The sequence below is a fragment of the Nerophis ophidion genome, linkage group LG01, assembly GCF_033978795.1.
Source record: "Nerophis ophidion isolate RoL-2023_Sa linkage group LG01, RoL_Noph_v1.0, whole genome shotgun sequence".
Classification (NCBI taxonomy): Eukaryota; Metazoa; Chordata; class Actinopteri; order Syngnathiformes; family Syngnathidae; genus Nerophis; species Nerophis ophidion.
In genome coordinates, this window is record NC_084611.1 from 20,112,360 (window position 1) to 20,130,028 (window position 17,669).

General features: G+C 37.0%; 1 protein-coding gene across 1 annotated transcript in view; it reads right to left on the reverse strand.

The window, feature by feature from the left end:
- Window positions 1-1,068: 1,068 nt before the first annotated feature.
- The window catches only part of adgrd2 (adhesion G protein-coupled receptor D2), a 103,855-nt gene continuing 87,254 nt past the window's right edge, over window positions 1,069-17,669 (reverse strand). Inside the window, exons 19-24 of the mRNA XM_061917614.1 lie at window positions 7,257-7,298; window positions 7,137-7,190; window positions 5,615-5,762; window positions 4,637-4,695; window positions 4,518-4,548; window positions 1,069-1,756 (exon numbers count right to left, since the gene is read on the reverse strand). Coding sequence (XP_061773598.1) covers window positions 1,749-1,756; window positions 4,518-4,548; window positions 4,637-4,695; window positions 5,615-5,762; window positions 7,137-7,190; window positions 7,257-7,298 — 342 coding nt within the window. The 3' untranslated portion in view covers window positions 1,069-1,748. The remainder of the gene's footprint in view (window positions 1,757-4,517; window positions 4,549-4,636; window positions 4,696-5,614; window positions 5,763-7,136; window positions 7,191-7,256; window positions 7,299-17,669) is intronic.

A 17,669-nucleotide genomic window follows, 5' to 3' on the forward strand; every position in this document is an offset into this window, starting at 1 on the left:
TTTTTTCCTTTAACGAAGGTTTTTTTGTAGAGAATAAATGATGAAAAAAACACTTAATTGAATGGTTTAAAAGAGGAGAAAACACAAAAAAAATGAAAATTAAATCTTGAAACATAGTTTATCTTCAATTTCGACTCTTTAAAATTCTAAATTCAACCGAAAAATATGAAGAGAAAAACTAGCTGACGAATATTTTTGAAAAAATTAAAAACTCAATTTTTGGGGAACATCATTAGTAATTGTTCCTGATTAAGAATAATTTAAAAATTGTGATGACATGTTTTAAATAGGTTAAAATCCAATATGCACTTTGTTAGAATATATAACAAATTGCACCAAGCTATATTTCTAACAAAGAAAAATCATTATTTCTTCTAGATTTTCCACAACAAAAATTTTAAAAGAAATTCAAAAGACTTTGAAATAAGATTTAAATTTGATTTCACAGATTTTCTAGATTTGCCAGAATATTTTTGGGGAATTTTAACCATAATAAATTTGAAGAAATATTTTACAAATATTATTCGTCGAAAAAACAGAAGCTAAAATGAGGAATTAAATTCAAATGTATTTATTATTCTTTACTTGAACATCAATTTCAATTGTCAGGAAAGAAGACGAAAGAATTTAAAAGGTAAAAAGGTATATGTGTTTAAAAATCATAAAATCATTTTTAAGGTTGTATTTTTTCTCTAAAATTGTCTTTCTGAAAGTTATAAGAAGAAAAGTAAACAAAATAAATGCATTTATTTGAACAAGTGAAGACCAAGTCTTTAGAATATTTTCTTGGATTTTCACATTTTATTTGAGTTTTGTCTCTCTTAGAATTAAAAATGTCGAGCAAAGCGAGACCAGCTTGCTAGTAAATAAATAACATTTGAAAAAATAGAGGCAGCTCACTGGTAAGTGCTGCTATTTGAGCTATTTTTAGAACAGGCCAGCGGGCGACTCATCTGGTCTTTACGGGCTACCTGGCACCGCGTTGGTGACCCCTGCTCTAAGGAAAATGTCCCAAAAAAAAGTTACTATGCTAACGTTAGCACGCTAGCAGTCGATTAACAAGAGCAAGGAGCATTTTGACCTTGCAACCGTTCAAATCCGTCGCGATAAGTGGGATGTGTAAATGTTTTTACATTTCCCATTCATTTTCAACGGGGAAATTCCTGGTAATCCCATGTAATCCGGTAAACATGTTTGATTTTGGGACACTTGAATGGTTCCGATCGGACGAAAACACGGGGAGAAGAAGGCGGGAAACAAAACAAAACAAAACAAAAAATGTCGTAATTAGGAGTATACATTTATACATTGGACAGACTAAGTTCAACAGCCCAGTAAGGCAATTAGTCTAGGAGAAGGATCTCTGATATAAAATACCCCTTCCAACCCGCACCAAGCCAGCATGGAAGGTGTAGGCTAATACCCAGCATGAAAAGTACGCCAAATGGCAGAAACATGCTGAGGCTTTCGTCCAGCAGTGGACTGACAACGGCTGATGATGATGATTTATACATTTATATCAACGAATTTTGCTGTTGACTCTAATGAGATAAAATGTCCACACTTTGGACACCCCAGCAATAACAGTGGGATAAAAAGAGAGTTATTATTTTTAATATTCATCACTCTCATGACAGTGGAGGCAAAGGTTCTGGGTTCGTTTGGGGTTTCCACCTTCGGTATGTACTTGTTGCGATGCGAGTACTTGCTGCGATGCCGGGGCGCCAGCATGGACTCCATCCTGCGGTTCAGCAGCCTGTGACGGGAGACAGGAGGCACGTTAGAAGAGCATTTGTTCATCCTGGAAGACGGGAAGCGTGTTTGCATACAAAAGACAAAACGAAGACGGAGGCCGACTGAAAGGCGCAGTGAGAGAGAGCAGGTGTTGGAGTGTTTAATGGCGGAGGCAGTGAATAGCCAAACGCCGCCATTGCTGATGAACTTCTTCTTTGTCTGCAGGCAGCACAATGGACGCCCACGAGCACTCCAGCATCATCCAGCATCCAGCAGACCTTCTTCACACGCGCTCCGACATTTAATGAAACCTCAAATGGAGCCATCGCTGACTTTGCTCCTGCTCCTGATGTACAAATAGTGGCTATTGATGGTGACTTCACCTCCTGCACCATCTGTTGCTGCTCCTTCACAACACACAGCGGCACTTCTCTCACCCGCCAGTTTAAAAAAAATCATTCACTCTCATACGTTTGAATATATGGATGCCCGTTTACGCCACTATATGTATATATATATATATATATATATATATATATATATATATGTATATATATATATATATATATATATATATACACACACACACATATATATATATATATATATATATATATGTATATATATATATGTATATATTAGGGGTGGGCAAATTAATGCGTTAATTACGCGTTAACTCATCAATCTATTAACGCCGACAATTATTTTATCGCACATTTGCGTATGTTGTTTACATGCTTTTATTTTGTTAACGCCTTTTTTTAACAAGATGGCATCTCCCGGATGTACTTCGGCGTCGAGGGGCTCTTGGTAAAGATGGAACATTTGGCAAAAATACCGGACAATTCTGCAAATTTCATGGCTGGCTTACAGCGTGGTGACTCCGGGATCACTTACGACCGCCAGACAATTCTGGATGTGGATAGATCGGGCCGTTTTGGACTGAATGACGCGTGCTTGCTAGACCGGCTAGCTAGCATGGGAATACTTTGCCGGCTACATCCAGCGGCTTGTGAAGCAGCGGAGTATTTGTGTTGTCTGTCTATTTATCAATAATGCAGACGAGGAGTGTTGGCTGAGTTCTTAACGTTTGCTTTCAGAGCGTGCATATCACAACATACAAGATGCCGTCATGGCGACACAACCTATACCGGGCTACCACGCATGCTCGTCACTCCTGTTGCATGCTGGGTAGGGTAGTTCTTTTTTTTCCCTGGCTCATAACATCACAAATAGTACCATGTATATGCGTTCAGTTTATCAAAGCACCAAGCAAATAATCGGAAAATTCCCATCATATCAATTCCTAGATATGGTCATAATTATTTTAAGTGCACTACGCAGAATAAACACAACATTATTAATATTGCTACTACGGCTAATTTGATGAAAAATTCCCTAAAACAGCCCACTACCTATAATATAGGTTTTTTAAACATAAGATCCCTGATAAAAAAAAATGTTTCTGCTGTTACCTCAGAAATTGCCTGTTCAGATGTTATGATTGTGGCTCAGAGATTTGTATGTAGATTATATTTATTTTCCATAACAAACAGGATAACTTAAAATACCCTGGCAGTGGAAATAAGCTTAAATGTTTTTATTTACATTTTTTGAGTTGATTTTCATAAAATATGCTATTTAACTGCTACTGTTTAACAAGGACTGATTTAAATTGTGTTTGCACAACAAATGTTTTGGCGCTTTTGTTCATGTGGGAGAATATTCCAATAAAGGTGCATTACACACTACTTTTGAATTCATTATTGGGCTTTGCGTATACAATGCAGTTAATCGCGATTAATCGGAGAAATAGTGCGATTAACTTAGATTAAATTTTTTAATCGTTGCCCAGCCCTAGTATATATATATATATATATATATATATATATATATATATATATATATATATATATATATATATATATATATATATATCAGGGGTCACCTAAGCGGTCGCCCGTAAGGACCAGATGAGTCGCCCGCTGGCCTGTTCTAAAAATAGCTCAAATAGCAGCACTTACCAGTGAGCTGCCTCTATTTTTTAAATTGTATTTATTTACTAGCAAGCTGGAATCGCTTTGCTCGACATTTTTAATTCAAAGAGAGACAAAACTCAAAAGAGAATTTGAAAATCCAAGAAAATATTTTAAAGACTTGGTCTTCACTTGTTTAAATAAATTAATTAATTTTTTTTACTTTGCTTCTTATAACTTTCAGAAAGACAATTTTAGAGAAAAAATACAACCTTAAAAATTCCATCAGGAGAGTTCCCTCACCAATGGCCTAGCATATTTACCTTTTGTAAATGAATTTAGTAAAACAGAAAACGATGTGTGCTTATTGGAGGTCATTTACATGTTAACTGTCTATCCAGCCTGCGATAAGGGGGCAACTTGTCCAGGGTGTAACCCGCCTTCCGCCCGATTGTAGCTGAGATAGGCACCAGCGCCCCCAAAGGGAATAAAGGGTACAAAATGGATGGATGTCTGTCTAGCTATGCACCAGTAAACATGCCGCAAGACTGTTGAAGAGCTTCATTTAACCTTCTGATGTGTAAATAAATCAGGTTCACGTGAAACCTCTGATGAAGAGTGCAGAAGCAAAGTAGCTGAAACCTGTCAGGTACACAACTTTACCTTGCTAGCCTTTATAAATCAACAGTTTATAAATGCCGCAAGACTGCTTGTATCACACATGATATCACACATTTTACATGCAAGCCGATACAATCGGTATCAAAAGCGTATCGGGACAACAGGATGAAAGTAAAGAAACATTACCTGATTGTTTAAATGCTGTGAGCTGCACCACCTATGTAATGCAAAAGAACAGAATAAAGTGTAGCATTTAAACAACAGGTGTTATTACAAAATAATAGTACTTTTTCAATATTGCTTACTTGGTTTCCTAAGGCCGGTTTGAATGCGAAACCCACAAAGCTCTCTTTTCTGAAACTCTCTGAAAGACAACAACTCAACAGGTTGACCTCATTCATATATATATATATATATGTATACACATATATATATATATACACAATTTCCATAAACAAACTAAAAACAGAACATTTGAACTCAAATTATTCAATTGAATTTTAATAATTTATACATATTTTAATGATTTTTTTTATTTATTTTGAAAAAAAAAGAAAAATTCTTACTATTATATATATATATATATATATATATATATATATATATATATATATATATATATATATATATATATATACACACACACACACACACACACACACACACACACTCCAGCACCCCCCGCTAACCTGAAAGGGACAAGTGGTAGAAAAGGATGGATGGATATACTGTATATGTATATATTTTCTTATTTGGAAAAAACAACCAAAAAAACCCACAAACTTAAAACTCAAATTATTTAATAACATTTGATTTAATATATGTTTTTAATTATTATTATTATTATTATTATTACATCCAGAAAAACAACAACCAAAACACACAAAAAATCCAATAAATGAAATTAAAAAATATTTTTTAATTGGAAAAAACTACCAAAAACCACACAAAATTGAAACAACATTTTTAATAAAATGTTATTATTTTATGTATATCCTTCCTATTATTTGTATTGAATTTTGAAAAAAACTTTTATTATTATTTTTTTATTCAGAAGGACAACAACCCAAAAAATTTAAATATTTATTTAATTAAATGTTCTCATTTTATTATTATTTATATTTAATTTTGAAAAAAATAATAATAAAAAAACAACTCTGATGTGTGTTATTTCATAATCTAAATATTGAGGTGACTATAACAGGTCCAGTAAATGGTTATTGTTGGTATTATTGTTGCGTCATCTGTTTGGCCTAAGCTGCGGCGTAACAAAAACGACGTACCGTTCTTGATCACCAGAGAAGTTGAGATGGAACTGGGGGGTCCGGAGGTTTCACTGGTCTCAGGGCTGGAGGGGGCCGGTGGACTTATGTCCCAGGATTTTATCGGGGCTCTCTGAGATGGTGTGAAGGTGGTCGGCTGGGAACAGTTCTGTCGCCATAACGATAGAAATCATTAGGTAGAGTGACACAATGGAGCCTGCAAAATGTAATACAACCTCACCACTTTAGTCATATGTTTTGCCCTTAAGAAACCTCTTTATGACTTTAGTTCCTGACTTCTTCTGTTTGTTTGATATTGCCATTACTGCTACAAGTGGAGGACATGTGTATTACAACTGAGTGTATCTGCCACAGCTGAGAAACATATTTTTCAGAGGCCCTCTTGGGCCCAACAATGGGCCCCCGCCCCAAGGTTAAGAAGCACTGGTTTAAAACACTATTTTATACAGGACATATAAGTTAGGGGTCTCTGGCCTTGAAAATGTGGAAGGGCCCTGATCCAGAGTCCTAAATGTATATTGGTTGTAACACACGGTCCCCACAATGCCCACCTAGACAAGGCGAACCACCTCACCTCCTCAGCTGGGGGCGGGGCATACTTGTCAACCTTGAAACCTCCGATTTCGGGAGGTGGAGGGGCGTGGTCAGGGCTGTGGAGGAGGCGTGGTTGGGGGCGTGGTTTGGGAGGGGGACGTGGTTAAGAGTGCACGAGTATAATTCACCTACTCGAGTATTTCATATACATATATATATATATACATATATATATATGTAAATATATATATGTATGAAATACTTGACTTTCAATGAATTCTTGCTATAAATATTTATTTTATTATATTATATATTATATTTCAGACGGCACCTATCAAACACACAGTAATAAAAACACAGTTGTTCTACTAACTGTACTGTGCTTGCTGGTTATTAAAAACAACAACAACACTTACCTTTTACTATTTGAGTAACCTTTGTTCTGCCATTTGCGTATTGGCGAGAGTCACTTGCCGTCAGGTGCACAACACCACGTAAATCGTTGGCCAATCAAAAATCAACCCCATAACGCTATAGCCAACATTCACCAGGAGATGGCAACAGACAAAATAGAATCACTCTATTACAGACGGCATCGCCATGGCTGTAACTTCCTCGTTCTTCTGCTTCGTTTCCTTGTGTGTGCAGTTTTTTATTAAAAATCCGTAGATGTTGTAACGTGATTGGACAGGCAAGCTGTTTATATAGCGGGAACGCGGACGTGAAAACAGGCTGTCCCACTCATGTCCGTATGGAGCTGGAGGGGGCGTGAATTTAGGGAGATTTCCGGGAGAAAATTTCTTCGGGGAGGTTTTCGGGAGAGGCGCTGAATTTCGGGAGTCTCCCGGAAAATCCGGGAGGGTTGGCAAGTATGGGGCGGGGCCTTGAACCCCTCCCTTTTCCCTCAAATGAACATCAAATAGAGTCGGGTAAAAAAAGGGATGTTATCAAAAAAATCCACAGAAGATCTTTCTTTTTAATGACTTACTGTGAAAGATAAGGCCTTCCTCTTTTCTTTGATCCTCTTGATGGCGTTCCTCACCTAAACCACAAACTTTAAATTAATTTAAATATTAAGAGTGAAAGTGAATAGTAACAACTTGCTTACCTCACTGTTGTAAACTGCATATACCAGGAAAATATACAAGCCCTGTGGGAAATACATACACTCGTCAGCAAGTACATTCGTAAATGTTGCACTCGTTACTATGGCGCTACCACAAGTACATTAATGCATGTTGCACTCGTTACTATGGCGCTACCACAAGTCATTCATACATGTTGTATTCGTTACTATGGCGCTACCACAAGTACATTCATACATGTTGTATTCCATACTATGGCGCTACCACAAGTACATTCATACATGTTGTGGTTGTTACTATGGCACTACCACAAGTACATTCATACATGTTGTATTCCTTACTATGGCGCTACCACAAGTACATTTATACATGTTGTAGTTGTTACTATGGCACTACCACAAGTACATTCATACATGTTGTGGTTGTTACTATGGCACTACCACAAGTACTTTCATACATGTTGTGGTTGTTACTATGGCACTACCACAAGTACATTCATACATGTTGTATTCCTTACTATGGCGCTACCACAAGTACATTCATACATGTTGTGGTTGTTACTATGGCACTACCACAAGTACTTTCATACATGTTGTGGTTGTTACTATGGCACTACCACAAGTACATTCATACATGTTGTATTCCTTACTATGGCGCTACCACAAGTACATTTATACATGTTGTGGTTGTTACTATGGCACTACCACAAGTACATTCATACATGTTGTATTCCTTACTATGGCGCTACCACAAGTACATTCATACATGTTGTATTCCTTACTATGGCGCTACCACAAATACATTCATACATGTTGTGGTTGTTACAATGGCACTACCACAAGTACATTCATACATGTTGTGGTTGTTACTATGGCACTACCACAAGTACATGCATACATGTTGCATTCATTACAATGGCCTTACCACAAGTACAATCGTACATGTTGTGTTTGTTACTATGGCGCTACCACAAGTACATTCATACATGTTGCATTCATTACAATGGCGTTAGCACAACTACAATCATACATGTTGTACTCACTACTATGGCGCTACCACAAGTACATTCATACATGTTGTACTTGTCACTATTTCGCTACAACAATAAAATTCATACATGTTGCACTTGTGCTATGACGCTACATCAGGTACATACATACATGTTGCACTCATTACAATGACGCTACCACAAGTACAATCGTACATGTTCTACTCGTTACTATGGCGCTACCACAAGTACATTCATACATGTTGTATTCCTTACTATGGCGCTACCACAAGTACATTCATGCATGTTGTATTTGTTACTATGGAACTACCACAAGTACAATCATACATGTTGTACTCGCTACTATGGCGCTACCACAAGTACAGTCATACATGTTGTACTTGTCACTATTTCGCTACCACAAGTACATTCATACATGTTGTAGTCTTTTATATGGTGCTACCACAAGTATATTAATTTGATGTTGTACTCATTACTATGGCGCTACCACAAGTGCATTCATACATGTTGTAGTCTTTATATGGTGCTAGCACAAGTACATTAATTTATGTTGTACTCGTTACCATGGCGCTACCACAAATACATTAATACAAGTTGTACTCTTTCGTATGGCACTACCACAAGTACATTCATTCATGTTGTACTTGATACTCTGACGCAACCACAAGTAAAAAAAATGCGGCCCATATCATGAAATTATGTGGCGCAACAAATAAAATTATGCGACGGGCCACGTAAATGGCATAAATTGAGGAGGCGTATTGTAAAAAATGACATGGCGCTCCGCTTAAATTAAAGTGGCATATCACATAAAATGGTGTAGCATTATCGTGGCATTATATGACCACATAAAAAAAATTGTGGCATGCCACCTAAAATGAGGCGTCAGACCACGTTAAATGGGGCGACAGATCAGGTAAAATGATTTGGCGAGCCACATAAATGATGCGGCTGTGGACCACGTGAATTGATGCAGATGGCCAGGTAAAATATTCCAGCAGAACACATAAGATGATGCGCCGGGCCACTTCAAAATGATGCGCATAAAATTAGTTGGCGAGTCACAAAAATGATAGGCGGGCCCATCCATCCATCCATTTTCTACCGCTTGTCCCATTCGGGGTGGCGGGGTTGCATTCGGGCAGAAGGCAGGCCCCGTCAAGTAAAATGAGGCGCCAGATCACGTAAAATGATGTAGCAGACCACAAAAATGATGCGGCAGGCCACATAAAATGTTGCAGCCTCGCAGGTAAAATGATTTGGCGAGCCACATCAGAATCAGACATACTTTATTAATCCCCGAGGGGAACTAATAACAAACGATGCGGCGTGCAACATCACAATGATCCAGCGGATCACGTAGAATGATTGGGCAGATCACGCAAAATGATGTGGCTAGCAATTTTAAATGACATGGGTGACCATGTAAAATGATGCGGCATATCACATAAAAATGATTTGGTGGGCCACATAAAATAAAGTGGTCAAACCACACAAAATTAAAAAAAAACATAAATTACATTTCAGGCCACGTAAAATAAGACAGCATGTTACATAACATGAAGTGGTAGGCCATTGAAATGACATTGCGGGTTGCACAAGTTTAAAGGCCTACTGAAATGAGATTTTCTTATTCACACAGGGATAGCAGGTCCATTTTATGTGTCATACTTGATCATTTCGCGATATTGCCATATTTTTGCTGAAAGGATTTAGTAGAGAACATCCACGATAAAGTTCGCAATTTTTGGTTGCTAATAAAAAAGCCTTGCCTGTACCGGAAGTAGCAGACGGTGTGCGCGTGATGTCACGGGTTGTAGGGCTCCTCACATCCTCACATTGTTTATAATCATAGCCTCCAGCAGCAAGTGCAATTCGGACTGAGAAAGCGACAATTTTCCCATTAATTTGAGCGAGGATGAACGATTTGTGGATGAGGAAAGTTAGAGTGAAGCACTAAGAAAAAAAATAAAATAAAATAAAAGGCAATGGGTACAGGCGATGGCAGTGTGAGCGATTCAGATGTTGTTAGACCAGGGGTCACCAACCATTTTGAAACCAAGAGCTACTTCTTGGGTAATAATTAATGCGCAGGGCTACCAGTTTGATACACACTTAAATAAATTGCCAGAAATAGCCAGTTTGCTCAATTTACCTTTGATATATATATATATATATATATATATATATATATATATATATACAACCTATGCTTAAAAGAGAAACTGTTTATTATATATAATCCAGATCTATCATCCCTCAACAAGCGCAGTGAAATCATTTCAACATGCCGCCACAGACGGAAACACCTCCTAGGTAACACATGAGCCAATCACCACAGCCTACACCTGCCTGTACCCACCCACTATGTGCCCTATATAGACCATTGTATGTGAATGCTTCCATTAAAATCTCCTGATGATTGAGGGAACCCCTCATGAAACAGTTCTGTAGAGATGAAGTAGTCTTGTGATTTTTCCCACACCTACATATTGCCCTCTACCACGGTATCGAGCACTATTCTCTGGATAATCCAATCAAGACATATATATACATATATATAAATGGGTATTTCTGTCTGTCATTCCGTCGTACATTTTTTCTTTTCCTTTTACGGAAGTTTTTTTGCAGAGGATAAATGGTGAAAAAATTCTTAATTGAACGGTTCAAAAGGGGAGAAAACAGGAAAAAAATGAAATAAAATTTTTAAACATAGTTTATCTTCAATTTCGACTGTTTGAAATTCAAAATTCAACCGAAAAAAAGAAGAGAAAAACTGGCTAATTTGCATCCTTTCGAAAAAAGAAAAAAATAATTTATGGAACATCTTTAGTCATTTTTCCTGATTAAGATTAATTTTAGACTTTTGATGACATGTTTTAAATAGGTTAAAATCCAATCTGCATTTTGTTAGAATATATAACACATTGGACCAAGCTATATTTCCAACAAAGACAAATCATTATTTCTTCTAGATTTTCCATAACAAAAATTTAAAAGAAATTCAAAAGACTTTGAAATAAGATTTAAATTTGATTCTAAAGATGTTTTAGATTTGCCAGAATATTTTTTTTTAATCTTAATCATAATAAGTTTGAAGAAATATTTCACAAATATTCTTCGTTGAAAAAACAGAAGCTAAAACGAAGAATCAAATTAAAATTGATTTATTATTTTTAACCATAAAAAAAAAAAAATTACTTGAAGATTGATTTAAATTGTCAGGAAAGAAGAGGAACGAATTTAAAAGGTAAAAAGATATATGTTTTTAAAAATCCTAAAATAATTTTTAAGGTTACATTTTTTCTCTAAAATTGTCTTTCTGAAAGTTATAAGAAGCAAAGTAAAAAAATAAATTAATTAATTTAAACAAGTGAAGACCAAGTCTTTAAAATATTTTCTTGAATTTTCAAATTCTATGAGTTTTGTCTCTCTTGGAATTAAAAATGTCGAGCAAAGCGAGACCAGCTTGCTAGTAAATACAAAAAAAAATAAAAAATAGAGGCAGCTTACTGGTAAGTGCTGCTACTTTTTAGCTATTTTTAGGACAGGCCAGCGGGCGACTCATCTGGTCCTTACATGTTATCTGGTGCCCGCGGGCACCGCGTTGGTGACCCCTGTATTAGACACATTTACTAGGATAATTCTGGAAAATCCCTTATCTACTTATTGTATTAATAGTATTTTAGTGAGATTATAAAGTCATACCTGAAAGTCGGAGGGCTGCGGTGAACGGCAGTGTCTCTTAGAGAAGCCAATGGCGTAGCCAAGATCACAGCTTCCTTTTTGACAGCTACAGGAGGAGGTCGCATAATCCACTCAAGTCTCCGGTAAGAGCCGACTTAATATCACAATTTTCCCATCCAAAAACTTGCTGGTTGACGTAGAGAAACATGTATGCTTGACCGCTCTGTGATAAAGCTTCACAACAAAAAATTAGAAACACCGGCTGTGTTTCGGTGCTAACGGCACCTTTAATCCATCGCTTTCCACCAACAGCATTTTTCTTTATAGTCTCCATTATTAATTGAACAAATTGCAAAAGATTCAGCAACACAGATGTCCAAATTACTGTGTAATTATGCGATGAAAAGAGACGACTTTAAGCCGTAAATGGTGCTGGGTTAATATGTCCGCTGCAACCCGAGACGTCATCATTCCGCGACGTTTTGAACAAGAAACTCGGCGGGAAATTTAAAATTGTAATTTAGTAAACTAAAAAGGCCGTATTGGCATGTGTTGAAATGTTAATAATTCATCATTGATATATAAACTATCAGACTGCGTGGTCGGTAATAGTGGGTTTCAGTAGGCCTTTAAAGCACCACATTACATAAAATGATACGGCCGGCCAGATTTGGCCCCAGAGCCTTGAGTTCAGCACTGGTGATTTATTTTGTCTTGTTGTATAGACCAGTGGTTCTGAAATGGGGGTACGCGTACCCCTGGGGGTACTTGAAGGTATGCGAAGGGGTAAGTGAGATTTTTTTTAAAATATTCTAAAAATAGCAACAATTCAAAAATCCTTTATAAATATATGGAATAAAACTTCAACAAAATATGAATGTAAGTTCATAAACAGTGAAAAGAAATGCAACAATGCAACATTCAGTGTTGACAACTAGATTTTTTTGTGGACATGTTCCATAAATATTGATGTTAAACATTTCTTTTTTTGGAAATAAATGTTTAGAATTAAGTTGATGAATCCAGATGGATCTCTATTACAATCCCCAAAGAAGGCACTTTAAGTTGATGATTATTTCTATGTGTAGAAATCCATCCATCCATCCATTTTCTACCGCTTATTCCCTTTTGGGGTCGCGGGGGGCGCTGGCGCCTATCTCAGCTACAATTGGGCGGAAGGCGGGGTACACCCTGGACGAGTCGCCACCTCGTCGCAGGGCCAACACGGATAGACAGACAACACTAGGGCCAATTTAGTGTTGCCAATCAACCTGTCCCCAGGTGCATGTCTTTGGAAGTGGGAGGAAGCCGGAGTACCCACGCATTCACGGGGAGAACATGCAAACTCCACACAGAAAGATCCCGAGCCTGGATTTGAACTCAGGACTGCAGGACCTTCGTATTGTGAGGCAGACGCACTAACCCCTCTGACACCGTGAAGCCCTATTGTGTAGAAATCTTTATTTATAATTGAATCACTTGTTTATTTTTCCAACACGTTTTTAGTTATTTTTATATCTTTTTTTCCAAATAGTTGAAGAAAGACCACTACAAATGAGCAATATTTTGCACTGTTATACAATTTAATAAATAAGAAACTGATTACATAGTGCTGTATTTTACTTCTTTATCTCTTTTTTTTCAACCAAAAAGGCTTTGCTCTGATTAGGGGGTACCCCCAATTTAAAAAATTGGGGGTACTTGTATTAAAAAATGTTCACAGGGGGTACATCACTGAAAAAAACGCTGAGAACCACTGGTCTAGGTGTACAACTGGAATAGTTCTGATTGATGTGAAGAATGTGACCAGCTGGTTCTGCATGAGATGAATCGTTTCCGGTGTCTGTGTCGAATAAAATGGCGTGCATGAACAGGAGAGGGAAACTCGACAGCGAGATCCTCCTAGCGACACCGGGATGAACTTCCACGTCTCGCTGTGCGCCCTGAGTGGGGCGCGCGCAGTAAATCTGAATTAACAAGCAGCTCCGCGGGGTCGCCCAGGGGCCAAGCGCTTTTGATGAATCCAGGAATTGAGAGGAGGGCGCTGGAGGAGCGCAGACGCAAGAAGATTGCGAGGAGGGAATATTAGTTGAGGTGCAAATAAAGAAAAAATAGTGAGGAAGAAGGAAACGGCTGCTGCGATATCAGGGGAGGGAGATGTGCTGTGACCTGACGGGAGGCTCCCACACACACACACACACACACACACACACACACATGCACACACACACATGCACACACACACACACACACACACACACACACACGCACACACACACACACGACTGCAGAGAAAGGATTTGAACATAACTATCCGTTAAACATTCATCATCACTTTTGTTTCTCTTCTATTCCCACTAGGCTGGCGCAGTGGGAGAGTGGCCGTGCCCAACCCGAGTGGCCCTGGTTCAAATCCCAGCTAGTACCAACCTCGTCACGTCCGTTGTGTCCTGAGCAAGACACTTCACCCTTGCTACTGATGGGTGCTGGTTGGCGCCTTGCATGGCAGCTCCCTCCATCAGTGTGTGAATGTGTGTGTGAATGAGTAAATGTGGAAGTAGTGTCAAAGTGCTTTGAGTACCTTGAAGGTAGAAAAGCGCTATACAAGTACAACCCATTTATCATTTTATTTATTTACAGCAAGGGTCACCAACGCGGTGCCCGCGGGCACCAGGTAGCCCGTAAGGACCAGATGAGTCGCCCATTGGCCTGTTCTAAAAATAGCTCAAATAGCAGCACTTAACAGTGAGCTGCCTCTATTTTTTTTTTTTTTTTTTATTTACTAGCAAGCTGGTCTCGCTTTACTCGACATTTTTAATTCTAAGAGATACAAAACTACAAATAGAATTTGAGAATCCAAGAAAATATTTTAAAGACTTGGTCTTCACCTGTTTAAAGAAATTCATTTATTTTTTATTTTGCTTCTTATAACTTTCAGAAAGACAGTTTTAGAGAAAAAATACAAATTTAAAAATAATTTTAGGATTTTTAAACACATACACCTTTTTACCTTTTAAATTCCTTCCTCTTCTTTCCTGACATTTTAAATCAATGTTCATGTACATTTATTTGTTTTATTGTAAAAAATAATAAATACATTTTTTATTTAATTCTTCATTTTAGCTTCTGTTTTTTCGACGAAGAATAATCGTGAAATATTTCTTCAAATTTATGATTAAAATAAAAAAATATATATTCTGGCAAATCTAGAAAATCTTTAGAATCAAATGTAAATCTCATTTCAAAGTCTTTTGAATTTCTTTTGAAATTTTTGTTCTGGAAAATCTAGAAGAAATAATGATTTGTCTTTGATAGGAATATAGCTTGGTCCAATTTGTTATATATTCTAACAAAGTGAAGATTTTATTTTAACCTATTTAAAACATGTCATCAAAATTCTAAAATTATTCTTAATCAGGAAAAATTACTAATGATGTTCCATAAATTCTTTTTAAAAATTTTCTGCAAAAATATTTTAATTAGCTAGTTTTTCTTTTTTTTTTTTTCGGTTGAATTTTGAATTTCAAAGAATCGAAATTGAAGATGGACTATGTTTCAAAATGTAATTTTCATTTTTTTCTTGTTTTCTCCTCTTTTAAACCGTTTAAGTAAGTGTTTTTTTCATTATTTATTCTCTACAAAAAACCTTCTGTAAAAGGAAAAAAATGTACGACGGAATGACAGACAGAAATACCCATTTTTTTAATACATATATATATATATATATATATATATATATACATATATATATATATATATATATATATATATAGAAACAAACTCACTCGCAGTCCTGGCTTGAGGTGAAGGCTAATTAGCATTTAGCGTAACGTTAGCTCATTTTGCAGTGTGTGTGTGTGTTATGGACAGTGTTGATTGAGGTGTGTGTTGAAACAGCAAAAAAGGACATTATGTCAAATGAAGAGTTTCTGTCTCTGATAGTTGATATAACAATGTAAGTGCATCATAAAGCCTACATGAACTCCATGGTGTTCAGGGATGAATAGCCTCTCCTATTTCTATTGTACTATTTTCTCAGCTATAGTTACAATAATCATTAGTAATGTAGCCGCCTAGTTTTGAATGGCAGGGTCCCTGCTATCACATGTTGATACAAATATAACATTTACATAATAAAAATCAACTACAGGCTTCCCAAATTCTGTAATAAACTAAGCATTATGAGTTGACTTGAAACTGTATAATGTTGCACTTTTTATATGTAGAATAAAAGTATTGTCATTATGTTTAATCTGAGCAACACGTTGAGGCAGTTTAATGTGGATTAACGTGGGCAGAATTATAATAGTGTTCCCAATGTTAAAAGGATAAAGCCATTGTTTACAAATTTGGTAAATAAATAACAGAAAAAATCATATTTTGTTGTTTTCTTACTGTACCAACAATGAACCGAACCGTGACCTCTAAACCGAGGTACGTACCGAACCGACATTATTGTGTACCGTTACACCCCTAGTATCAACATTTCGGCTTTTTCTCATTACATTCCATCTTTTTGGTCTGTCTGTCTTACATTTTTACTGTTTTTTTTTAATCTTTTTACAAAAATATGTTGTAGGCCAACAAAACCCAAGCTGCTGCCTTGTCTACACCAACAGAGACTCATTCATTCACTCATGTTTTTCTCATCAGTCATTCATTGTTCATAAACATCCCAGCAGCACCCAAACACAACACAACTGTCTAACCAATCAAACGTTCCCCCCTATCACTTCCTTGTTTACACCAACAGCGACTCATTCATTCACTCATGTCTTTCTCATCAGTCATTCATTGTTCATAAACATTTAACCAAATTATGTGCCGCCTCTCAACTTAATTTTGTCCCGGCAGCACCTAAACGCAACACAACTGTCTAACCAATCAAGCCTTCCCCCATATCACTTCCTTGTTTATACCAACAGAGTCATTCATTCACTCATGTTTTCGTCATCACTCATTCATTGTTCATAAACATCCCAGCAGCTCCCAAACGCAACACAACTGTCTAACCAATTAAACGTTCCCCCGTATCACTTCCTTGTTTACACCAACAGAGACTCATTCATTCACTCATTTTTTTTCTCAGCAGTCATTTATTGGTCATAAACATTTAATCAAATGATGTGCCGCCTCTCAACTTAATTTTTTCCTAGCTGCACCTAAACGCAACACAACTGTCTAACCAATCAAGCCTTCCCCCATATCACTTCCTTGTCTACACCAACAGAGAGTCATTCATTCACTCAGGTTTTTGTCATCACTCATTCATTGTTCATAAACATCCCAGCAGCTCCCAAACGCAACACAACTGTCTAACCAATTAAACGTTCCCCCGTATCACTTCCTTGTTTACACCAACAGAGACTCATTCATTCACTCATTTTTTTTCTCATCAGTCATTCATTGTTCATAAACGTTTAACCAAATGATGTGCCGCCTCTCAACTTAATTTTTTTCCCAGCTGCACCCAAACGCAACACAACTGTCTAACCAATCAAACATTCCCCTGTATCACTTCCTTGTTTACACCAACAGAGACTCATTCATTCACTCATGTCTTCCTCATCAGTCATTCATTGTTCATAAACATTTAACCAAATGATGTGCCGCCTCTCAACTTAATTTTGTCCCAACAGCACCCAAACGCAACACAACTGTCTAACGAATCAAACGTTGCCCCGTATCACTTCCTTGTATACACCAACAAAGACTCATTCATTCGGTCATGTTTTTCTCA